Source organism: Cupressus sempervirens, chromosome 11 (assembly GCF_028749045.1).
Source record: "Cupressus sempervirens isolate cs-2001-9-10 chromosome 11, ASM2874904v1, whole genome shotgun sequence".
Classification (NCBI taxonomy): Eukaryota; Viridiplantae; Streptophyta; class Pinopsida; order Cupressales; family Cupressaceae; genus Cupressus; species Cupressus sempervirens.
In genome coordinates this window covers 472,117,007-472,144,090 of record NC_143128.1, presented here as the reverse complement: position 1 = coordinate 472,144,090, position 27,084 = coordinate 472,117,007, and the positions used below count along the sequence as shown (strand labels likewise).

At 37.0% G+C, this 27,084-nt stretch overlaps 2 protein-coding genes across 3 annotated transcripts in view; one reads left to right on the top strand and one right to left on the bottom strand.

Moving 5' to 3' along the window:
• Positions 1 to 9,167: 9,167 nt before the first annotated feature.
• Positions 9,168 to 27,084, top strand: part of LOC149530423 (protein RETARDED ROOT GROWTH, mitochondrial-like) — a 106,249-nt gene continuing 88,332 nt past the window's right edge. Inside the window, exons 1-2 of one of the 2 annotated variants that reach the window (XM_089811867.1) lie at positions 9,168 to 9,840; positions 9,970 to 10,096. In XM_089811867.1, the coding sequence (XP_089667993.1) occupies positions 9,521 to 9,840; positions 9,970 to 10,096 (447 nt within the window). In that variant the 5' untranslated portion in view covers positions 9,168 to 9,520. The remainder of the gene's footprint in view (positions 9,841 to 9,969; positions 10,097 to 27,084) is intronic. The other variant, XM_089811868.1, reaches the window with a different exon arrangement.
• On the bottom strand, positions 26,040 to 26,992 carry LOC149530424 (uncharacterized). Its single transcript, XM_089810477.1, has 2 exons — positions 26,378 to 26,992; positions 26,040 to 26,280 (listed from the first exon to the last, which is right to left on the bottom strand). Exons 1-2 carry the CDS (start codon positions 26,603 to 26,605, stop codon positions 26,041 to 26,043), a joined length of 468 nt encoding a protein of 155 aa, XP_089666603.1. The 5' UTR covers positions 26,606 to 26,992; the 3' UTR covers position 26,040.

Sequence of the window (27,084 nt, the reverse complement as noted above, 5' to 3'; positions counted from 1 at the left end):
AGACCAATCTATGAGATCTGGGTGAATTAGCGAGAGTGAGGGGGAAGTTTCAATGTGATTGACATGGAAGGAGTCATCTTTGGTGACCTGTGAAGTTGAGCCTATAGAAAATGTCGCAAATGAGTCTAGCTCAGGAATAGTCCTATAGGGACTAGCGCGATCCATTGAGACATGTTGTGAGTCAAACTCATCCGACCCTATACTAGACCGTTCGACTACATTGGGTTGGGTTGTATAGGCATGAATGACATCCACCCCTAGCTCGCAAGATACATCAGAGAGACTTTCCCACTCATACTCATGAGAATCTGTACTTTGATCCCTAGCTATGAGACAAGTAATATTCTGCCTAATTCATCCTCTATTTATGTCCTCAGAAGTAGACCCTTCTTGTTCCTATTGTTGGGAGGTAGAAGCTTCTTTATTATTAGTAGTCACTATTTCTTCTCCCCAAAGGAGGGAAATGAGAGGAACAAAGTCTTCGCCTTGTGCAGTGGTAGCAATTACGGGAGAGTCATCATCCTCTGATTCACTAGACATGAGTAATCTTCGATCATAGGTTGGTATATCATTGTTTAGCCCAAAGCCTAGACCAACAGTGTCTCGAGTATCACGACCTTGAGTGTGACTTAAAGGTTCAACTAGAGCATTCTTACAACCAGTTAAGGACCCGTGGCCCTGGTAGCCCATTTTTGTCAGAAATTTATAGCCTTTTCCATATCTTTTAGGAGAAATAGGAGTAGTCACTGTAACCTCCTCGTCTTCCTCTTCTTTGTAGATCTAGTCCCTAATGGCCTGTTCTTCCTTTTTTGCTTCTAAAGGTATGGAGGATTGCACAAAAGTGCCAAAAAGTGTCATAGCAGAAGTAGAAGACTTCTTTGTAATAGTTGGTTTCCCATAGGACCGAGGGGAAATTGGTAAGGTAGCAATAGAGTCCAAAGTGTACTTTCCCATACCAAGGCTCATCATTTTTAGTTTTTGTTCACATTCTGTGAAAGATGGTGCTAGCTCATGAGAAGAGCGATTGTGCAGGAATAGCGTTTCAACAATAGATAATGTGTTGATAGACATGGAGTTGTTGCTGAGGACAACTACTTCAGTACCATTAAAAGGGAACTTAATGCACTGATGGTATGTAGAGGGTACTGCTTGCATATTGTGAATCCATGGATGTCCCAACAACAAGTTGTATGCAAGTGGTATGTCTAAGACTTGGAAAATGACATTCTTGTCAACTGGACCAACTCTGATTGGAAGTACAATTAGACCTTTAGAAGGCCTTTCGACCTCATCATAGGCCTTTATAGTGATCTTGCGCTTAGGATCGATGGCAAATTCAAACATGCCCAACTGTTGGATTACATTGAATGAAATGATATTTAAACCTGCACCATTGTCTATCAAGACTCGATGGACGCAAGTACGAAAGATTTGAGCTTTGACGTGAAGAGCAAGGTTATGGGGATGACTGAGAGCTCGATCATCTTCTTCAAAAAAGGTGAGATAGTGAGGCGAGGAGATGTGGTTCACCATAGCTTGGAATTGTTCTGCATCAATATCTGTGGGAACGTTGGCAAAATGTAAATCTTTCTCAAGGATATCTATGTGCAAAGGAGATAACTCTAGCAATTCGAAAATGGAGATTTGTGCTTGTGTGCGTTGCAGTTGGCTAACAAGATCATAGTTGGAGATATTGGAATTAATTGGTTGCTTAGATGATGAAGCATTTTTAGGATCATTAGCAACTTTTAGAACAACCTTAGATTTCCCCCTAGTGACAGCGTTAAGTGGTTCACCCTGAGAAGACGAAGACTCAGCCACTTGGAGTACCACCTTGGGTCTAGTATCAGTATGATCTTGAGGAGTGGATCATGTCCTTAAGACCACTCTTGGTCATTCATCTTCAACATCATAATTTGGCCAGTTGTCATTGTTGGAGCTTGCCATACATATGTATTCAACGGGCTCAAGCATGCCTATAACATTATCAGTGTCAGCGTAAGCATAACTAATTTTGGCATCATGATTCTTTTTGGCAGCTACCCTTGAGGTCTCACCATTTTCATATTCAGGTAATGGTTTTTGGAAAGCCTTATGATCAACATTTTTAACAAGGCCATCTGTGACAACTTTGCCAGCTTCGATGAGGTCTTGAATTACATCTTTGAGTTTGAAGCAATTTTTTGCGTTATGTCCTTTACTTTGGTGATAGCTGCAAGTATGATCTTCTCTCCACCATGGAGGTCTAACGGGTGGATCATAAGGAAGTGAGTTGTCTAGTAAGGTAACCAATTTGTTTGCAATTAAGGTTTTTAAAACCACTTCATAAGGTTCGACCATAGGTGTGTAAATACGTCGCTTCCTCACAAATTTAGAGCCTTTGTCAAAGGGTTGTGGCTTTGAACCTTCTTGTTGTTTTGTTGCATAGATGGCATTGGAAAGGTTAAACACAGGCTCCTTAGTCTTAGGAGTGTCTACTACTCCATCATTGACAACATACTTATTTTTGTTCCAAGGTTTGCCTTTGTCTTTACCGTTTCCATTGTTAACTTTATCCTTGTTTATGGCAATGTCACCTCTTTTGATAGCAACATCCTCAATGTGATATGCACTTTCCACCATGGCGTTGAAGGATGTGAATAACTATTTTCTTAGATCAAAGTATAATTTGAGTACAAGCGTATTGACAAAAATGTCAATTTTTTCAGCCTCAGGCACTTGCCGAGGATACCGAGAGTATAAAGATCTCCATCATTGAAGGTATATTGCAAAAGATTCTCTTGGTTTTTGTTTGATGTTGCATAAGTCTAGCACAGTCATAGGATGTTGAATATTGTATGAATATTGCTGGATAAAGCATTGCGCGAGTTCATCAAATGTCTTGAGAGGGGGACTCAATTTGGTAAACCATTCCATGGCTTGTCCTCTCAAACTTCTAGGGAATAGACGCATAAGAAAGGTGTCTTCATGCATAAAGTCCATGCTAGTAGCATAGAAATGTCTCACATGGTCGTGAGGGTCACCATTTCCATCGTATTTGTCATACTTAGGAACCTCCATATCCTTAGGAAATGGCAGCATGTATAGACTCCTATCAAATGGAAGAGCACAAATTGATTCAACAAATGATGTTTTAGGTGGCTCTTTTGAAGTTTGCAGTTGTGCAAATTGTTTCCTTAGTTCCTATATTTCTTCCCTTAAGATCTCAACCTCAGTGGGCTCTCGTTTTGGAATAATATGCTCAACATTAAAACCTTGAGGGAGTTTCCATCCACTAGCTACCATGTATCCGAAGTACTGGTCTCCATTTTCCTCTAAAGCTCTAAGCATTAGTTTTTGGGCGAAGCCATCTTGTTGAAATTTGACTACGTCTTCGCTAGTTACTTCTTCATCACTATTGTGATGAGATGGTTTAGGTGGTGAAGGACATGCACCAATGGCGGCTCTAGAAGTCCTTGGAGGCGTGTGATTACCATCATTGTTCTCAAAAGGATTTCAAGGACAAGTTCCTTTATATCCTTCATAGCGTGCCTGATTGTCAGTGTTAACTTGTTGGTTTTCTCTTTCCATAGCGTATATTGCCTCCAAAATCTTTTGGGTTTCACGTGCTTATTCTTCTAGGTGATGCTTAATTTCATTAGGGTGCACCATAATGACTATACCACTTGTATCCTTGGGTGTCTAAGAGGGTGTACCAAATGGATTTTCAAAACTATAGAGCGGATTATGTCTAACGTTAGCTGTTTGTGTTTGAGTAGACTCGAGATCGTCCACACAAAGTTGTTTGCGAGGACGCTTAGGTGGTGTCTCCAATTGCTTGAAAATGAAAGGCGTGTGGCTACTATTACCAACTTGATATCTAGTTGTGACCGACATGTAAAGAGTTGTTTTTGTTTAGTAGGACAAGAAAAGCAAGCTGAATTTGAAGCTTTTATGATAAGGACTAGTCACTTGTCAAAATGTGATAGATGGCTTGTCAAACATTGCTCAAGATCTTACAGCACGGGTGACTCGAGCCAAGCGGACGAGCGAGAAGCTTAATAGCGGATAGCTAGAATAAAATAATAGCTGAATTTTGACAAGTGATTCATCAAGATGTTTCAAGACTTACATTCGACAGACTAAACCCATCTTTTCAACCTAGGACGAATTCTTCACACACTAATACGTAGCCAGATCAAGGGTGACCAATGTGATGCTCCTTAGACCAAAGAAATCCAACTGTAAACTCTATTTTTGACCCAAAGTGACTCTAGGCGATACTTTCTCAAAAGGAGGGTGACATAAGTTCAACAAATAGTGTCGCGCAACAAAATTTTAACACAGGTGCGACGCTTTTTGTCTAAGCGACAAATATTGTAACTGAGTGTGACATAATTTTATAGGTAGTGCGACAGAATTTACTACTGACATGCGACAGATTTTTGGGTAAAAATATGTCGCACGATATTTCTCATGAGAGTGTGCGACAGAGTGCCAGTTTTGTGCAACAAAAGGTTAATTTTTGGTTTGAAGTTCGTTTCAATTTGTCAATCAAACAGTTGTTTCAATCAGACAATGTTTCATTTTGGTTCGTATCAGTAAACAACAAGGTTTGCAAACAGTAAGTGTTTTAACATGTCTCAAAACAATTGATCAAGGGTAAAAACAACCTTGTCAATACGCATTTGGGATATTAGAACGACCTTCCTAATAACTTTTTATCAGAATGTTTATGTTGCAAGAATGTTAACACTGGTCAAAACATCGAAAACAATAGCCAAGCAATCTACCTTAGAGTCATGGTTCATTACTCAACAACTTGGTCCACGCTTGATGCTCCTTTGCCTCACACCAAGTGGTTTCCCACAAGAGATATTGGCTTTGTCATGGAATTGCCATAAGCACAACCAAGGGAACACATATGGTGAGTGTAAATCTTGGGGTGATCCGGGTAGTCCACTAGGATCAATCCTTGCACCAAGAAGTTGAGCGGCAAAATAAGGTGGATACTAACTTAAGGTTTTTAGATCGGGCTTTTGTTCATAGTGTTCCTCTTGCTCCCAATCATGGGACACCTCACCTTGCGATGAGTAATCGATCTTGTGACTAGAAGAGTACCTTAAGCATTCTTGCCTAGTGATCTCCCTATGGTCAAAACCCATAAGCAATCACACTAGGCGAAGATAAACACTACGTCTACCAAAGTTTTGTGTCCTTGGTAGCTTTGAGTTTATAGTGGGTTGGAAGAGCCAGGTAATTGGCTTGTCCCCACTTGGGTCGTTCCTCTCAGGTTGTCCGAGAGTAGGCCCTCTAAAGGATTCTAACTACACAGAGTGGATCAACTTTCGGAAGTCAAGATTTTTGGTTCACCACAAGGGTGAAGAGCATACTCTCCTATTCCAATCGTTTTCTCCCAAACATGCTAGGAAGATTTAGTTACCCCTTGCTTTTGAAACCAAATGGCAAGTCAAGATTTCTGATTCACCATAAGGGTGAAGAGCATACTCTCCTATTACCAAAAGGCTCCAATCACAAGTTTTATGTGCCTATAAAAAATGAACAATTAGTCAATGCCGCACATGAAAACAAAAAATCAAGCAAGTTTGGGTTTTTATGCTTTGGGCAGCCCTGCAAACAATGTTAGTAGCCCTTGCACATTTGAAGCTTTGACATGCGTTCTTTTGTATGCAAGGTTTCATTTTTTCTTCACAAAGAGGGCAACCTGCAATCACAACTTGTTAGCCCATAAGTTAGCACGAAATAATCACAAAAACTGTGAATTAAACTTTTGTAAAACAACCTAGAAATCTACTTAAAAACAAGAGTCAGCTAGCTAAGAAGAAATTTGATCAAATCCCTCAAGGAACGAGCAAAAAAATTGTTGGGCGATACTTTTTGCTAAATAAATGTCATGCGATACTTTATAATATACTAGGGCGACAGTTTATGTTCAGGCAATACAGTTTCTTCAGCCGTATGACAGAGTTTTGCACAGAGGGTTACAGAATGTAGGCTTCAAGTGCGACACTTATTTCCAAAAAAAGTGTCGCACGATAGTACTGTGAACTGTCGTGCGAAACTGGAAAAAGGTCGCCCAACAATGCGATTGTAAAAAAAGGAAAAATGCATAACAGTAAGGGAAATGCAAGCGAAAATAGGGAAATGCAGGGTGAAACGTACAGTCTAGCCCCACAGTGGGTGCCAAAAATGTACACTAGAAATGTGTCACACTCTAAACCCTTCTATCCAAAAGATTCCATGAGTTGGAATGCTTGGATGCTGGCTTAGAGCTCCCTATCCACGAAGTGCAAGAAGTTAGTATTCAAGCATGAAGGCTCTCAGCCAAGCCTTAGAAATGTACTTCTTGCTAGTAAACCATGCAATGGGAGGTTCTTTGAGACAAGAGCATGAGTGCAAATATCTTCAAGGAATCCCTTAAGAATGCAATGCAAGTATGGAAACTAAGCTAAGATGATAATGCAAAATGCAGCTATGCTAAGCATGTATGAGAGTGTTACAATACCGTTATTTAAACTATGTGAGATAGATCATTACAAGAAAATAACTAAACTAGCATGTAAGTATGAATCTAAACTAGTGTGCAATGGTAATGAGAGAATGAGACAAGAAATGAGAAGTTCTCCACAAAGCTCCAAAGAAACCTGTTAGAAAACCTGCAGCATAACAATATTCAAAAGATGGATGGATCCTTTGAGGGGGAAAGCTCTCTCCCTTTTAAAGTCGTATGGACGGTAGAGATCAAGATGAAGATGGTGGATGATAAACGGTGGAATTCAAAAATAGGTGTGATCCATGTGCACACACAAGTCAACCAATAGAATATAAGTTGACTAGTCATATAAGACAAAAAGTCTCACAAGCCTTTTCTTTTAATTGTAAAATAGAAAAAGGACTTTATGTGTGCACTTTAAGTGGGTTAGAAGAATGGGGTGTTTTATTTAATTAAAAGGGGACATGTTCTTTTAATCAAATAATGAACTTGGATAACATAGTCAAACTATAGGCTATAATCAAATTAATTGATTATTTAGCAATTTGGCCTAGGTAAGTGATTAAATTAAATTAACCAAAACGCTGAGAGGGGGGTTAATAGTCTAGATGACCATTTTTAGGTGATTACAGTATGTACATACAATGTATGAGCATAGGATATATATGTATATATGACTCTAGAATTCTGTATAGGTCAAATTTTTATTTGATAGATAGAATTTGTGGAAATAAGTAGATATGCCCCATGAGAGTGCCAGAAATTAAGGGCTAAAACACTAAAAACCTATAATGAAATATTAAGACTTATTAGTCCTATAAAGAAATAATTTACACTAGGTTTTTGAGATTTTATGAAAGATAAATTAATGATGAAACCTTTTTGTATGGAGTTAGTATTTTCCTTGTGTAGCATGGTTTTAATGATGATAAATTGAATGAATTTAAAAATCATTTAATGTAACTTACATTTAATCAAATTTTCAAGTATATTCATGTTAAAAAACTATAATAAAGTTAGGTAAATTATTTGTAATATAATGATAATTTATATAATGTATTTTTTTGTATGAGTTAGTATTTTCATTGTGTAGCATGGTTTTAATGACATAGATTAATGAATTTAAAAATCATCTAATGTAACTTATATTCAAATCACATTTCTAATCAAGTGAAAATGATATATTAAAAATACATTTCATTAATATTAAAAAACTAAATAGAAAAGATAATGCTTATTTTGGCTAGTATTCCAATTCCACAATGTGCAACCAAACAGAGGAAATCTGTAATCTCACAATGAATTCTTGGTCAACCAAATGGTCCCAAATTGAATTCCCTAATCATAATCTGGATTCCAAATTCCAGAATCCCAAAGCCAACATTCCGAATGTCAATGCTTAATTTATATCCTAGCAACCAAACGGGCCCTTAGCTTTAAATCATAATTTTTCCATTCTAGGCTTCCACTAGGTTTGCTTAAGATCCGAGAGCAATCATAACTTCTTAGTTTAAGCTTCTTTTCCATCTATTTTGATCAAATTGTTGAGTTTAATGTAATGTTATATGAATATACATCAAAGTATATACAACTAGGGGTCGATATGGCTAGAATGATAGCATCGTCTTCTAAGTAGATATTTTTCTCATGCAATGCATTGGCCATAACAAAATTAGGTTTAATAATGAGTTTAGAGGCAAAACAATCCTTACCTCCCAGTCCTCCATCCTTATCTATAATCTCTGACGACTGACTATCCAACACTTCAAACAAAGTATTTGTCTGAAACTTCTGACAACTTTCCACATCTTTGACTAAAACACTAAGACCAAGAGTGAAAGACGAATGCACAAAGACAAAGGCACTCTCAGAAGAGAAAGAGCAACTCCATCATCTATAAACCACAAAGCCAAATAATACAAGAACAATAACTGCTCAAGGACAAAGTAAGGGGGTGCCTTCACGTGGGACAAGGTTGACTTGCTCATATGAGCCACCCTTTGGAAAAACTACATTCTCCATTCTACCTTCATTTATATTGACAATGCAAACAAGGATGCAAAAGCGTCAAGTTCCTATCGAAAGTTTGTTGTTTTTATAAATATTAAATGTGAAAGGTGAAGAAGACCATGGTGATTACTGCCAATTGCGATTATAGACAAAATTTGAATTAGACATTATAATTAAAGTCACAGTTTCATTGTGAAAACCAATTCCATTATTTTATCATGTCCCTTAGGAGGAAGAATAGTAGTATAATACTATAATAATAGGAAGAATTTTATTTAATTTAAGGACAATAATTTCTTCCAAATTTTAAAAAATCAAATTGGAATGGATTTATGAATTATTTGAAATATAATATAGATGAAAACTTTATAATTGTAAAAAGTAATTGAATAATAAATTGTTGTGATTGGACAAACAAATAAAGGAAAAAGTTGCACTCCCTATGTAACACAAAACAACCACACAAATTGTCATATTCTGTTGAATTATTTTAAATACAATAAATATGAGAACTTTATAAAGTGTTCTAATTGGACAAACAAATTAAAAAATAATAGTGCATTGAATGCTATAGTTTCTATAGTTTCGTGCCTCCTGCTTGAACTAATAAATTATAATTTCTTAAATTTTACTTACAAATAAACAAACTATATGATAATACGTAATGCATGTGTTTATTTATAGGAAAATACATGATGCAAGGGTATGTTTATCACCTCACCCTAAATATTTAGCGCAAGCGAGTGATTTATCTCTTGACAGTAGCCCAATTAAAATCCGTCGAGTTTTTTTTTGGGCCCAAAAGCTCTCTTTTTATTCGGGGCAGAGTAAATAGAGAAGCCAACTTTCTGTAAACCTTGTCTTCAAATTCAATCTTCCAGGCAGGCAGCTGAAGGCTTTAACAATCCTTGCTGAAGTATTTGTTGCTGATGCAGTGGTCCTAAACACTGGAAAATTCAATGGATTCTACCTAAAGTCTACGACATTGCCAAAATAATATATGTAACGCATGAAACAATGTTAACAACACAAAAGCTACTTCGCCGGGCTTGCCAAATTACATCTTGTATCAAAACCTTGACTATACCTACCAGAGAAGTCAGTTCAATTCCCCAATTCAATAGAAAACTGCTTGCATACAATAATTTCTATTGTTACTCGCCGGCATTTATATGGAGAATACCAAACAAGTTTTGCAGCAGCGCTTCTGCTGTTGAGACTGTAGATTGGAGCCAGAAGTGGCCCGCTGTGGACGCATGCGAGGAATCCAACATTGAAGCAAATGATAAGGACCAAGGAACTTTCATTACAGTCAAGGCATATTTGCTGGGCACAAGGTTCGTGTTTGTGATTTGATTTGTGGGAATTTGATCTTATAACTTTGCTTTGAGTTATAATTCCCTGGATTCTTTTATTTGGAATTTTCTTTTCCAGGGTTTTACATGCTAAGTGTTTCGTATCTGTAGTGTGGACTTGAAAGGTTTGCAAACGGAGCCTCTGTTCGATGTAGTTCCACCCAATTCTCGTAGCGCCAACAATGTTGTGCTTAGGGTGTCGTCTAGGAACACGCTTGAATATTCTTCTACAAAAATTGTAAGTGCACTAGTTTTATACCGCTGATTAATGTGAGGGCGTTAAAAAACAAATTTTATTTCCATTAATCGGTTTAAACTTATATATTATTTCAATTTGGTAATTTCACCTTTGACTTCACCCGGGCCTTATACCCAGCCTTTTCCATTGTGGTATGCCAGACTCATTGATCCAATATTTAATTCAATTTTAACACTTGATCATGCTCGACTATAGTGTATTCTACCGAGTCTGGTAGATGCTGAAGCATTGTTTATGGATATACTGTGTATTTCCACGGGTAGTTTGGCTTAATGAGTGACAGTATGAACAAATCCCTTCTTTTGAGTACAATAGAAATAAATCCAACAATGAGAGAGTTCCCTTCTTTTAGAGTATAAAACCTCCTTCGGTTTGAAAGGGGACACTAAATAGAGCTAGTGCCTCTCAAGCAATATATCATCCCCGAGTCAGATACAGCTCGAGATGTAATAAAAAAAGCTTCCATTTTCCTGTTCCTTATAACCTTTATGATCTCTTTGAGCTCTATCTGTGTTGTATCGGAGAGCATGAGTATGGTTTTGGTATCAAATAGGCCATTATGTGTGTCCATCTGCAAAAAGAGGATGTCAGTTTTACTGATAATGCACCCACTACAATGAATTTTCCCAAAAATGTGATAAGATGTCTCTAAAACTGAATAAGAACATCAGAAAAGGATTTGGAAGGTTCCAAAACGCACAATGTAACTGGTAACTGGTCACACCCCTATGCCTATTCGAAACACCTATTAAATAGAGCATATGTGTAATTGAATGGCATGATGTAAAAACTGATTGCAATTTTCAGCAATAATAGACAAAGAAGCGTTGCAAAATATTAAGACAGAGGTCCTCAACAACATTATAATAGATTAGCACCTTTCCAAATTATAAGACATACATGTAGATTGTGTGCGCAGTCATTAAAAATAAAATGTTGTTCTCATCATACAAGGAACAAACACTTAATCCTTATCTGCAATTAAGTGAAAAATAATTATCCAAACACATAGCTCATCGACCAATTAATGCCTTAAAAATAACGCTCTTTATTCCTTGTATGATGCACACTTGTTTGGCACATAAAAATTAGCTGGTCAAATGATTCCTGAGTCCTTTTAACGAATAATACTACGCCTTTGTTGTATAATCCCATTATGATTCACAAAATCGCAACACCATGCTGGCAGAACTTCTCACTATGCCAATGAAAACATATTATACTTAAAATGATTAAGCATTGTAATTTCCTCTTTTTGAAATGGGATTTAATAATAAATAAATTAAAATATTAAAAATAAAGTTGTAATATATGTATAATCAAATTAACTTTAATGAATGGTCAAAAGGAATGAAATGAACAGTAGTGACTTCCTCAAATATGAGATATAAATGGGATGGATCATTTCATTTGAGGGCATCCATATATTGTGAATGTGGAATGAAGAAAATCCATTTGAAAATGAGTTATTATTCTTGAAGGCAGTAATGAAGGGGTGTGACTCATTCCTTGTGAAGGGTGGTGACTGCTTCAAGAATGGGATAAAGGGAAAATCAATACTTCAAGCAAAGGAGGAGGGATGAATGAAGGGAGAATCATCAATTCAAGAATTCATCATCAAATATTTATTCTTTCAGCTATAAGCCAAATCAGAAATCTATTAAAGAATCAATTTATAAAATCAACTCATTAGCCGTCAAACTAATCATACTAATATCACTCATTCAACAACAATCAATCCATCAAACAATTATACGAACCTCAATTTTTAAAAACTCAATCATTCAAACATCAACGATCAAATTCTAAGCATCCACTAATCAATCCTTCAAGAGATGTCAATAAAGAGAGATCAAGAGATTGACATTAAGCTTGTACATACATCAAGATCAATTTTGAATTCTAGTTAGTATTTTTTAACTGGAATGGGTCTGAGCCCATAGGGTGGGCTAAGGTTTGGAACAACATGATCCTTTCCTACCCTTTGGCAAGGTAGGGATGAGGTCCTTTGTATTGTCTTTGGATGGGGTTTGGGCTCATGAGATGAGCTAGGGTTTGGAAGGATTGGTTCTTTTCCTACCTTTGACAAACTGCATACAGAGTTCTCAGTTTTGTCACTTTGAGTTGGGGATATGGTCCTTTAACTCATCTGATACAGCCCACCGCTTCTTACTGGTCCAAGTGATAACACTTGTGCTCACATTGAAGACATACCCGGAAGTGGACTTTTTGTCATCAACAAAGCCTCTCCAATTTGAATCTTTGTAACCAATGAGATGGGGATCTTCAGTGTTTCCATAAAGGATACCAAAGTCTAGAGTGCCTTGATATAGCGTAGGATGCGCTTTTCTGTAGCCAAATGATTTGAAGTAGAAACTGTTGTGAATCAAGATATGTAACTTACTGCAAAGCTGAGATCAGGTCTAGTCGTGGTGAGATAGACCAAACTACTAGCAAGTTGCTTGAATGCGGATTCCTTCTCAATGGGAGAATCAAACTTGATTGACAAGATTAGATAGAACTTCATAGTAGATTTGCAATACTGCATTCTGAATTTGTTAAGCAGAGGTTGTGCATACTTAGACTGAGAGATGAAGATGTCATGTAACTACTACCAAGCCTCGAGACCTAGGTAATACTGCAGAAGCCCAAACTCAATCATGTCAAAAGAATGGCATATATTTTGTTTGATTTCTTCAATCAAAGATGTCGAATTGATCATATCATCAACATAAATAACCTAAAGGATGATCTTACTACCAGTAGTTGTCCTGACATATAGATGTGAGTTAGAGGGACTTCAATGGAAACCTTGATCAGTGAGGTACTTATCAATTTTCATGTACCATACCCAAGGAGCCTACTTAAGGCCATAGAGTGCTTTTACTAGTTTAAGGACTTGGTGTTCTTTACTAGCAACCTTGAATCAAAGAGAATGTGTCATGTAAACCTCTTCCTGAAAGTCACCATTCAGGAAGGTACTCTTAATGTCCATTCGATGGACTTTCCAACCACACTAAGCTGCCATGGCTAGGACTAATTAGATGGTGCTCATCTTTACTATCAAAGCAAAGGTCTCCTCATAATCAATTTCTTTACGTTGAGAGAAGCCTTTGGCAACAAGACGAGCCTTTTACTTATCTAAAGTACTGCCGACCTTGTATTTGACTTTGTAGATCCATTTGCATCCGATGGGTTTCTTTCCTGAAGGAAGGTGTGACAGAACCCGAGTGGTTTTTTCAACAAATTATTGTGCTTAGTTTTCATAGCCTCTTCCTACTCAGGTATCCCTTTCGCCTTTGTGTATGTTTGAGGCTAATATACATTGTGAATAGTGGCCATGAGAGCAAAGTTTACAAAATTAGAAGGTTCACTCTTTTTTCGAGTAGTTCTACCCTCGATGAGCTCATCATCATGAAGATCACTAATCGTCTTAGTGCACTATTTATGTCAGAGAGTAGAAGTGCCAACATCAGAAGCAGGAGGTGTAACAAGATCATTGTCAAACAAAAGATCAGATGAATCTCAGGCAAAATCAGGTGGTGTAGTTGTATGTCTTAGTGAGCCTACAAGAGAAGGAATTGGTGGAGATAGGAACATGATCAACTAGATCCTTCTCAGTTGAAGCCCTCCCATCAGGTGGTCCTAATAGAAGATGGATATTCAAACCCTGGGATTGGAGAGTCTAATCAGCTAAATTCTTAACTGGAGGAGAGAATTGAAATGATCCTAATTTCTCATTATAGACTACATCACGATTGTGATGGACCCTAGAAAAAATCTTCGTCCAATAGATAATGATTTGGTACATTTTTGCCATTTCGAAGAGGAGAAATTAAGGTGTCAACGAAAAAGCAAAATATTGACACTTTGGAGAGTTAAAAGTACAGGGCTTGCGAAAAAGCAATGACTTAGCTATTTCGGATTGTAACTTTTTAAAGGTCTACAAAATTGCGATTTCGCTAACGACTAGAAACTTGAGCTCCAAAATCGTGATTTCAAAAAAGCATTTGAAGAAGCCTTGCAAAGTTTCGAAAAATCACGGCTTCGGAAATGGTCCCAAGACGAAGGCGCAAAAAGGTGAAAAGAGTTTCATTGAGTTTTTAAGGACAAATCATTAAATAACTTAATGTACTTTGATGATGTGACAAATTGGACAATTCACGAGGTAAATGTATGTGCGAAAGTTATGGATCATAAATGTAGAATGAAAATAAATTAATGGCTTTAGATAATTGAAAATGCAAGTGAAGCTGAGATAGAAGCTAGCAACGAAGGTTTGAAGGCATCCTCGAGAAGTTGCACAAAATAGTAAGTTCAAGCTTCTCTCACCCTAGGTACAATTTATTGGATAAAATGCCTATCAAGAAAGACACCAGCGTTAAGGAATTAAAGGAAGCACCCACTGAGAAATTAATTCAAAAGATGTTGTTAGAAAGTTTCTTGGTTCTTTTTTTGGGGGTCAAATGACTGTCTTTTCTAATGAAAATGAGAATTGTAGAGATGCTAATCATTCATTATATGGTAGATACTTGTTTTGGTATTTCTATGCAAACAGAGATAAAAAGGAACCTAGGGACGACCCACAGAGATTAGATTTAGGCAAAATTGTGGTCCCAAATGTGTTTGTAGATACAAAACTTATAGACATTGTAGCCAATCATTATGAACCAACCACCAGGACTGTAAGGAAAATGGATGGTACACCATTACTAGTCATCACAAAATCTTGTATTGAAGAATGTTTTGGATTAAGCACTCAAACCCTTACAAAAATCGATAGGGAGCACTTTAAGAATGAATATCAGAGAACCATGAAGTTCAATAGATACAGGGAAATTGCACATTTTATGTATAGGGGCCACAGTAACAAAATAATGTATGTTGATCACATGGGTCCTCATTTTGTTGAATCCTTTATAGATTTTTTCAAGTACACTTTTTTATGCATGGTCACAACTATTTAAAGAGGATGAGCAATAGTAAATTCCACTTGATTACATGTACATGTGCATGAAAATTCAAAACCCTCATACCTATCTGGAGTTTGATTTTGCTAGTGAGATTGAGAAAATCGTTCACAATCAATTGGTTAGATGGAAGACTACTAAGTCTTTCAAGAATTATTTTCTGCTATGCTACTTAATTCTCTATCAAAATGTCAGTCAATTTAGGAATTCTATGAAGTTGGCTACAATTAATGAGGAAGGCATTAGACAACCCATCCAATTGTGGTGCGCACTTTGGGATACACATGCAAGGGATGGTGATTTCATAGTATTCAGGGATGTATTTGTGCAGTGGATAGTAAGGGTACTTGGGGGAACTATCACAAGGTTGCCATAGTCGATTAAGGATATGTTGAGACCCAAAGAGTATGTAGCTGATAAAGGTTGTGAGTACAACTTGGGTGATTGGATTCTCAAGCCGAAGTAGTCATTGATAAGGCTACATGGGTGTAGACAGCAATCTCATAGACTTCTTTTGTTCGTCCCTAAAAGATTAGGTTTCTTGGAGTTTATATGGCAGTTACTATGGGTTGAGAAAGAAGCTATTCAGCCAAGAAGAAAAGGCAACATGATGCCTCACTTTATAAAGTTTGATGGATATACAGTTGGGTACAGTAAGATTCAAGAGGTGCAAGAAGTCATCATGAATAAATTTTGTTTGATTAGTGATAAAAGTAGAGATTATGATCCTGAGGGGCACATTAAAACTATAAAAGCTAGGTATGCATACCAACTGAACATTGAAGATGACATTATTAGAAACTGTGATGACTTACAAGAGGCATGCCAAAGGTTAAAGAAGTGGAATGTCTTGAATAAGATAGAGAATCAAAGGTTAAGTAAAGTTTTTCCTCATTTCCATTCTAAAGAAGATATTGAAATCTTTAGGATTGAGGAGTGTATTAAAGATTTTGAAAATTTATACCAAAAACTTTTGAACAAGAAAAGGGAAAGAAAGTTGAACATGCATCTTCTCCACCCCCTCCACCCGAAAGCAGAAAGTTGAGTTTGATAGGTTCAAGTTTTGGCCCTCCTACTCCCAAACCTCATGAAGAAGGGACTAGTACCCCTTGGTGGCCTATGATGATTCAGATGTTGAAGGATTAACAAAAAATGTTAATATTTTGAGAAACATGACATAAGGTAAAAATGCTGAGATAACAGAGCCACCTCCCAAATTTTCTAAGAAAGAGCATGGCTTCTATGCTCAAACTATGGAGAATGATGACCAATTTGATACTGAAGATGAGAGGGAGGCCATTTCTCCCAAGTTCATTGAGTAGGAGAATTTTATTCAAACACAAGAGTTCAAGGACTTTTGGATCAAATATAAATGAGGGACTTTGAGGATAGAAAGAGCAAAAGACTTGAAGGTGTTGATGAGTCTCAACATGCCTCAATTGTTCAACAAATGATGGATGAGTTGCATTTGGATGGCATTTCATGTACTGAGGAAGAGGCTAGAGAAATTGTGAGCATGAGTGCTGATGGTATTCCTTTGGGGGAGTATCCTAAGCATTGCTAGAACACTTGGGGAGATGGTTAACATGATTGACATGTTGCATTCATGACTGTGTTATCATTGATGTCAACATGGCAATAAATTTGTGAAGGCTAATAGAGCAGTAGACAGAGATCTTAGTTGTATGGACAATGTTTTGATTGTTTGGCAATATGCGTTCATGGACATGTTCTATGTTGTGTCCTGATGTTAAGGTTCAATGCGTAGTATCTAAGTCGAAGATGTACGGAAGATGTGCTTGATTTACAGAGAGCAGTACAGAGACAGATTACCTAAGAAGCGGTTTTTGATGTGTGTATTATATCTTCTAACAGAGATATAATTTGGAGATGCGCGGTCAGCTAGTAACATAAGACAGTCTGATGATATCATCGAATTCGCAAGCCCTAGTATCGCACGTGTGCGAAGTTGTATAGACTGTGAGTCGATAGTGCTATTGTAATGATGAATTCATTAATCATCTTATTATAATTAATTGGGAAAGCCTCAAGGCCGACTCAAGGAATTATTTTGAAGATATGGTATAAAGGAAAGATGTTTTCCTTATTTGTAAGAGTGTTGTCATTGTATTGAGTAAGAAGTGCGAAAAGGAGTAGAGTGTTTGGTGAATGCGAGTAAACGATCCAAGGGATTATTGGATGCGAGATTTGTGATCTGGTTACAAGATCAGGAGCGGAAGTTTGATTGACAGGAGAGAGAAAGAGGAAGGAGGAGTACTATTCATTTCTATTATTTTGCAAGGAATAATACAAAGATCATTTGGATAGTGAGTTCATCAGTCTTGTCTTGAAGTTGTTTGGACAGTGGGTCTATCTATCTTCCACAACTCCTAATAGGGTTGGAATCTCCTAACAAGGACTAATATGTATTGAATGTTGTTATAGACTCCTATTAGGGTCCATCCTCTAACAAGGAATATTTATATTAGTACATCATCTTGTGGGAACCATCCCCACCGGGGTTTTCCCTAGTTAACATATCTGGTGTTATTGTGCATGAGTATCTTGTTGTGGTTTCTGATTATATTGCTCATATGGTTAAAGTGTAATAAGGTTGATAATTGTGATATTAGTTGGATAACTGATTCACCCCCCCTTCTCAGTTATATTGGTGGACTATATATTCTAATAGAAATGGAAATGAATTCAATGATAAATAAAATGCATGTAAAAACTAGGAGGTTGGAGAAAGAACTACATGATTTAAAATCTGTTGGAAGTACTCAAGCTATTGTGGTTCAAAAAGCTAAAGATATTGATATTAAAGAAAGCCAAGACAAGGAGATGACCTCAGACGTTGATCACAAAGATTGTACTGTTAAGGTATTGGAAGAGATTCTTGTCTACAGGGTAAATCTTATATTGCCCAAATGTGATGAGGTGTTCGAGGGGTTTAATAGTATGTAATATGTTGGATTTCTGAAATAGAGAGGAAATGGGGCCCCTCAAGGTATGCATTGACCAAACTCTTTGAAGTCCCAAAAAGGGATCCAGATGCTCTTGCACAGATAAAGGCCACCATTGATTTCATTGACATTGTTATAAAGATTCTGAGTTACATAAATCAAGAATATCCAGAGCAGGAAGAAAAGTTAACGGTGACTGCTTTTGCTGATCATCCTTGTTTTCCCATCATTAGAAATGAAGAGGGTAAAATCAAACAATTGGAAGAATGGAGACACAGATCTATAGTGATGCCCCAGGTGTTGGTAACCAAATTCAAGGAGGAACATAATTTTCAAATGGATTCATTCCATGGGGTATTGAACAAAATAATTATTGTGGAAGCTAAATTTACAAAGTTTGTAACAGATCTCAAAATTGCCTAATGGAAGAGAAGGTTTATTTACAAGCCTTCACTCCAACAATCCCAAAATTTGTGTGGTCCACGCATGCCCAAATTGCCAAGTGGATCGAGGTCTATCTGAAGGTTCTGGAAGATGCTCCCAAAGACTATTGAGGAGATAGAAGAGACTTAAAACAGTTTTCATATTTTCAAGTATTAAGCAGTTATACTTTTAGTTAGTAGTTAGTTATATTTTTATGAGAAAAGGTACCAAAACCCCTATTACAGAAGAAACAATTTCAAGACAAAATGGAGATTTTTTATATGATATATGATACTATTTTACAAAAGAAATAGTATGAACTAATTTTCCATTTAATGCAATTACTTGTTTTGGATATGCAACGAGACTACTCTGCTGTATTTCCTTATCAATGAAGTTAACACAATGATGATTCCTCTATATCTATGATGGCATATGGTTTTCTAATTACTCATGTTCTTCATTGTCCCTTGGGATTATATCGTTGTTTTGATGGATTTGAGTAATTCATGAACTTGATTAATTAGATATTTACATACTGAGTTATGGTATCTGTCTAATTGGTCTCCTTTGATTGGGGTTAAATAGATTTAGACTAGGGATTGCATTTATTTCTTATTTGTCCAATGGTTGATAGGGTGCATACTGTCTCTTGAGGTTTGATCATAAAATTATGTGGGGATTGACTTTATACTACCCAAATGGATTATGGACTGATCTTTGTATACTTATAAAGATTGCATTATTAATCTTTAAGCTTGCCTAAAGGAACATTGATATAGGTACAACCACGTAGGTTTTGCAGAGCCTAAAGTGTGGAGATTGAATAAGTTGTAATTTAGTCTTTTTCGTTGGCCAAGAGTGTGTTGATATTACTAGCATCGAGCAGGCAAGGTTCGTAAGAATCCAACCAAAATTTTTGAGAACCAACAGATTGAAGATGAGATGAATATTGTCGATGCCAATTAGGCAAGAGGCTTTGCGATTATCACTGTAACCAATTAGCATGAGTTTTTGGCTCTTGGCCTCTATCTTGGTGTGTTTGGCATCAAGGATCTAGACAAATGTAATGGAGCCAAAAACATTGAGATGGCTAATTTTGGGCTTACAACCTGACCAAGCCTCTTTTGGAGTCTGCTACTTGACAACCATTGAAGGAGAGCGGTTGAGAAAATATATAGTAGTGTGGACAACTTCAGCCCTAAATTTCTTTGGAGCCTGCTTTTGTTCAAGCATAGAATGGGCCATTTTGCTGATTGTGTGGTCGCGACGCTCAATGACATAGTTTGCTTAGGGGTGTAGGGTGTTGTTAATTTTCATTTATGCTATGTTGATAAGAAGAATAGGAGAAGAGAGAGGAATAAAACTCTCTCCATTGTCAGTTGTTACAGTAATAGTGTGTTGACCATGATCTTCAACACTAATGGCAACTGTGGGTTGAGTTTCTCGATCAATGATATTGCATTGATGTGAACTAAAGGTCACATCAAGCCGAGGAGAATGTATCAAAATTTGGTTCCATGCCTAGAATATAGTGTACATCAAGGAAAATCAGTTTCCTTCCTTGTTCGACTGAATCTGAATATTGCCTTTTTGGCAGTGGTGTAAGGTTCTTGAAAAATATTTGAATTTGAGAATGGCTGGAAGTTTATGAACTGATCTCGACAATGAGTGAAGTGGCGGGAGGCACTTGAATCAATATACCAAGCAAAAGATTTGACATGATTTGTAGGTCTTTTAGAGGGCATAAAAGATAGATTCACTTGGCCCAGTGTGCTTCACAACATTTGCTTGAGTAGGATGTTGTTAATTGGCTTTTTATGCCATGTTGATTAGAAGAATGGGAGAAGGTAGAGGAACAAAACTCTCCCCATTGTCAGCTAAGAGTAATAATATGTTGACCATGATCTTCAACACCAATAGCAATTGTGGACTAATTTTCTCGATCATTAATATTGCATTGATGTGAACTGAAGGTCACATCAAGCCGAGGCGAATATATCAAAATTTGACTAACGAAGAGAAGATTGAGTTTCATGCTTGGAATATAGTAAATATCAAGGAAAATTAGTTTCCTTCCTTGTCCGACTAAATCTGGATACTGCCTTTTTTTGGCAATGATGTACTCTTCTCCTTCAAAATTAATTGAATTTGAGAATGACTGGAGGTCTATAAACCAATCCCGATGATGAGTGAAGTGGTAGAAGGCACTTGAATCAATATATCGAGCAAAGAATTTGACATGATCTGCAGGTCTTTTAGAAGGCATAAAAGGTAGATTCACTTGGCTTAGTGTGCTCCATAACATTTGCTTGAGGTTGTGAACTAGATTGCCTGGCTTGAGAAACTAAGAGTTTCTGACACTCCAACTTTATATAACCAAACTTATTGCAATAGTTTCACTGAACATTTTTTTTTCTTTGGGCCTTTTGAAGAATGAGAAGAAGGTTTTTGCTAAGAAGAGTGAGAGAACAAACCTGTGGTTTTAGTTGTGAAGGCTTGACTAATAGAAGATGAACTGATACTACTACTAGATAGTTGTTTCCAACGATCTTGTTATAGAAGCATTATACAAATATCATAATGAGTGGAAGCAATGTTGAGAGTTTCATCAAAGTGTTCATAAGAAGATTAGAGACCCTTCAGGTTGATTACCACCATGTCTTCTTCCATTTTGCGGCCAATGGCTTATTGAGATGCTCCTACAAAGATACTTGATAATTCATTATGATCGAGAAGAGCACGTTCTTTAGAAATAATGCATGACTTTTGTTTGAGGTTTCATTCAAACTTTTGAGATGACTCCAGATAAGATAAGATAAATTATTAATGTCCAATAAGAGACCACAAATGGGCCTAAGGGATCGAAAATACAAACAAAGGCCAAAAGGTAGCAGGACCACCAAACGACGTTTGAGAGAAAGGAAACAAACGAAGCAAGAAGAAAATAAAGAGAGACAATACCACACAAGAGAGACGACGAAACCACGAAACAATTAGTAGTTTGTAGTCCTCAAAAAGTAGCTCAAAATTGAAAGATAACTATTCGTTTGGAGAAGTCCGACTCTGTTGTTGGAGACAAGAGGGTCGCTGTTGCTGATGTTGTATGTGCATATGACCTTTGCACAACCTCATTGATTTGATGTGAGTAACAGTGAGTGGGTCCCCAGCTCGCTTGGTTCCTATAGTGGAGGTAATTGGAGTGAAGAAGGAGGTGATAAGCTGGTGAAGGGGTGAAAACCTGGAGGAGGATAACTCCCGTAGAGTGAGATCCTGAAGACAGAAGGCCTCCTGGAGATAGAGAGTGAGGCATCGCTAGTTGTATTTGAAGGAGGAGAGGGACTTGCATTCCCTAAATAAGCAGTGGAACCTCCCTCAAATCTCGTGGTAGATCAGACAGTAAAATATGAAGTGGATCTCGATCTCAGCCACACCCATGTTACATTGACAAAACTGTTTCTATAGTTGTTTGAGCGGAAGGAACCTATGGGAGCTGATCATTAGCGATAGAAAGTTTGATGAGTATGATTGCTTCTCGATTCTTCTCATCAAATTCATTCTACTCTGTGCTTGCTTCCTTAGGGTGTTTGGCTGTGCCCAATAGAATGTTATCAAGACAATTGTACTAAAAATGTCATCATGCGCTACTTCCAAGTATTGTAGGTGTTGTCATTGAATTTTTTACTGCCTTCCAATAGAATGTTGTTAAAATTTGCCATTGCACATTTTTTGAGACACAAAAAACGAGAAGATAAGATGGCTAAATGCACAAATTTGAATGTGCTGAGTAGAGGGGTTGATACAGGCAAATTTTAATGTGAATCTATTGGTACAAGATTGGGGGCACATAAATTGAGATGCGTGAAAAATTGCGAAGACAATCCAATTGAGATTTTAGAAAACCCATCAAGAATTAATAAATATAATGAAATTTCAGCTGGTACAGAATTTGAGGCACAAAAACCGAGACACTCCCCCATATTGGAAGCAACCTAGTTGAGCTCTTGAAAAACTATCCAAGAATCTCAAAGTATGTTTTGAATCTTGTAAAAAAATTGAGTTTCAAACAAAACCCTAGTTGGCTACAAAAAACTTCAAAAATGGCAGAAAAGAGGTTGTAGAACCATAAATCTTTAGGTTATGTGAGGACTGATGATGACCACAAATGAAGGTAAAAAACACACACAAGCAATGGTCATATTTGTTAAAAATTGGCTCAAGAAGTAGAAACTAAGCAGATTTTGACTAGAGCTTTGTAGCAGAAAAAAATGGACGTTGGTTGCTCCAAGAAAATGTGGTCCAAAAATCAGAGAAAGAAGCCTAGATCACGCAATAAAATGCACAAACAATGTCTGCTGCGAAACTGTAAAAATGAATATTGTATTTTGCCTAAGAAAACAACCAAACAATAGGTTGCAAATGCAATAGAAGTTCATTGTTTGTTAGATGACCATCCATAACAAAGTGTGAGTAGAAACGTGTTAAGAAGTAAAGTCCACACACAAGTTGGGGGGGGGGGGGGTGTGTGAATCAATTGTGAACAAATATAATTAAATCCAAACTTATAAATGTGATCTTCTATAATTAAAACAATGATGCACAATAGCAAGAAGCCATACACCATAATACAATGATATGTCAACTAGGGAAACCCTCGATCAGGGGGGAAGCCCCGATGGAGATGGAACCCACAAGATAATGTACTTATATATAAATTCCTTGTGAAATGATGTGACCCTTTTAAGAGTCAAATATAAGCTCACTTAGTACAATAGTTCTTGTCAGGGGACAAATCTCTTCTAGGAGACCTTGAACCCTTGTTTAAAAGGTTCTAATCCTGTTAAAGGCTGATAAGAGACAAATAGATGCACAACCTAAATGCTCCAACAAGTGTGAAAGATAATACTTTCAGGATGACATATCCAAGTACATGAACCAACTGATCTACAACTTACTTGCCAAAACAGTTCCTTTGAAGTCCACTTCAATTAACCAATCATCAAATCTGCTCTACTCTGATCATTAAACAGAAAAGCTCACATCATATGTATCTAGACATACCACATATCACGTGCATGATGATTATCAACCAAGGAAAACAATTTCCTTAATATCCTTAGAAATAATATATTAGGCTGGCTTGTTAAAGCTTCGCTAATGTACAATTAATTACATGGGTCCATGCCAAGGCATACATGCATTCATAAACATTATAACAATAATTACAATAAGGTTCCCACACATTAAAATAAAGATATTACATCTTCCAATGCTTAACCATACACTTCCTCAACATAGTTGGCTGCCGGTAAAATATACCACTCGCTAAACACTAGTGACCTTTCCAGAATAATCTAAATGCTCTCCAATCACGAACATACATGCACGATCAAGTCTTTTGTCACCTTTGAAGCTCGCCGAGGTTAATTCTTGTTTGCCAAAATTAATTGCAACTATCTTTGTCACTGTTTCCTATACATTGGACTTCTACCAACCTTCATCAAAAAAAATGTAACTCAACCAAATCTTCACATAAAGCATAGTGAACATAGATATGATATCTATACTTATTCTGGTGCACACATACAAGCTGGCATGAGTAATTCTTTCAAATACGAACTTTGTTGAATTGATATATGACTTGTGATATATAGAATCTGTGTCTATCACGAACATAAGAACATATGTTGTCATTGTTATAAATGACAAAACTACTCTTCAATACAACATCTCAACAACTCATCCAAGTGCCAACAAAGACCTCAATTCCTAACAATCTCCCCCCTTTGGTATTGATGACAACATATGGTGAAAAACCATCAATCTATCAACAAAATACAATTTTATGAATATCCTCAACATATACAGCCTACACCTGTACATATACCTTCAGTGACCATTTATGATACATTTCTGCATATGCCTTCTATCGGGTAAGGTTTTTCATTGATCTTCTCCCCTTTTGACATCAATGGCAAAGGTGCCAATATGCCAAATATAACTCACTCAGCTTTTCCCTTTTTGAAGTTGTATCCCCGTTTGATGATGATCTTCATCAAAGTACCTGCATTGGATAAAGCCAATGTGCAACCTAAAATGTCAAGTGCCAACAAATACATCTAGATGAATAAATATGCTATGTATACTGGACTAATGCAATTTGCATCAATTACTTTGCACAAGATGGGGCCATTACCCCAATTTTTATCATTGGAGTACTCAAAAGCATAGTTGGAAAACTTGCCAAGCCCCCCAAAAGTTTAATCGGGAAAAACTCGGCGATTTAAAAAAAAAACTCGGGAAAAACTTGGGAACCTAAAAAACCGCTGAAATTTAATTAAAAATACATTTATTTTGCAAAATTTAATGAGAAGATGCATCTAATAAGTTAATTAAAGACAATACAAAAGAAAGAAACAAAGTTTAGATACATATAAATGCATAATGCGTACAAAATTGCATTCTCATGCAGAATGCTCATGGTAGGAAGCAAAATAGTAAATTACTAAATAGTTTCAATCTGTCAAACTAGAAGTAAATACTAAAAGTCTAAATACATCAATACAATGTCAATCACATCTTCCTCTTTCCACTTGCACTAGCATAAAAGTGAGGGGGTCTAGTCCTAGAAGAAGTGCCCCGCACTGGGATAGGGCGTGAGCTGCATGATTGTGAACTCTGTGGCTGGGCCCCCTCGCTCGATGTCCCTACTGACTGGCTCGGCGTCCTGGAAGAGGATGCATCTCCTCCTAATGGTAATGCCTGATCCTCGCCTGAATCATCATCATCCTCGTCCTCATCCTCAATGTCATCCATAGTGAACTGAAAATCAGTGTTAGCCTCCCCCTCCATGGCCTGCCTCTCCAAATCAGCGATCTCATCTGGTGTAAACAATGGACTTGGCTCCTGTGCTGTCCAATTAGAATAAGGATCTATCTCATCTAGATCAAGCGGACCAGGTAGTTCTAAGAGCTGTGCCTTTTTTATGGACAACTTAAGATTATAGTGCACATAAACAAGGTCATTAAGCTGTTTTGAGTCATTCTGTTTCTTTTCTTTGTATGGATGGACTCAAATAAGCTCCAATTGCGCTCACAATGGGATGAGCTACAAGGTTGGGATAGGACTTTGAGAGCAAATATCCTTAAATTGGGGGTATTGCCACCCCAACTTGCCTACCAAGCATCTACAAAACAAAATTAAAAAAGTTATAAAGCAATAAAAAAAAAAATCAGAAGCACACCTTATCAATTAGCAAAAGTTTTAAAGTTTGACGCTTTACCTGGTGCTTGAGTAGATCTTGCTCTCTTTGCTAGCATAGAAGAGAACAAAGGACCCTTTGATTCCACATAGATTTGTTGTTCGGTCACAATAAGGTCTCTCTCCTCTTCACTTGATATCATTCTCTTAATGCATTTAGAGAGACCTTCCATGACCTCTCCATTAGGATCCGAGTAGGAATCATCAGCCCTAAAACAAATAGAAAATGATATCAAGTCTTACTACACAACCTTAAAAAGTAAAGTAAAATAAAGGCTTATTAAAATCCCAACTTCAAGGACAATCAATTATCATAGTACCTGAATTTGGGATTGAGGAAGTAGCGTGCTGCATGAATAGGTTGGTGGAGCATATTGTTCCACCTCCTATCAATTATTTCCCAAATGGGGTCAAATTTGAGACTGTCCCCGTGATAGTAACTTCTAACAGCCTCTTTCGCCCTATCCATGGCCTCATAAAGACCTCCCGTTGGGGATTGCTGCCCATCACATGTGCGCAAGACTAGAACCAAGGGCAGAGACATCTACATTTGAAATTTGAAAAATACAAATTAGTTAATAACATAGTAAGTTATGAATTGATAATGAAACTTGAATAAACTAAAAATATAATGAAGTTACCTCCACAATCTCCTTAGCCTTTGCAAAAAAGCTATCATCAAAGACTATTTGTGCCACAGCCTCTCCTTCGGGCTTCTTTGAGTAAGGTGAAGCAACCCAATCAGCACACACAAACATTTGCTTCAAAGCCAATATGTGGTCAAGAATACTTTGCAACGTCAAGAAGACCGTTGCAAACCTTGTCATAGCAGGTCTCATCAAATCTTTGCCTTTAGTGGCTTTTCTCATCAAACTGAGAACCCATGGGTGATTATAGATATATTTCGTGACTCACCTAGCATCTTCCACAACTGGACTCACCCAATCAAGTTTTCCTATGTCCTCCAAAAGAAGGTCAAGGACATGTGCTGCACAAGGTGACCAAAAAAGTGTTGGATGCCTCTCTTGGAGGATTCTACCTAAAAGATTAGCAAAAAATCAATAATCAGTAACAAACTTTCCATATTTAGTATTTACAAATTACATCAAATCTAAATTGAATAATACCATAGCATTACATTCATGATTCATATTGATTCAAATATAAAAAATTAAATCTACCTGCTGCCACATATGCTGCTGCATTATATGTGATTATTTGCACCACATTCTCTATTCCCACCTCCATGACAACATTCTCCAACATTAAAGCCAATGTGGCTGCATTTTTCACTTTGTTGGAGGCATCGACAAATTTTCAAAACACCACATCATCTTTGCAAGCAATT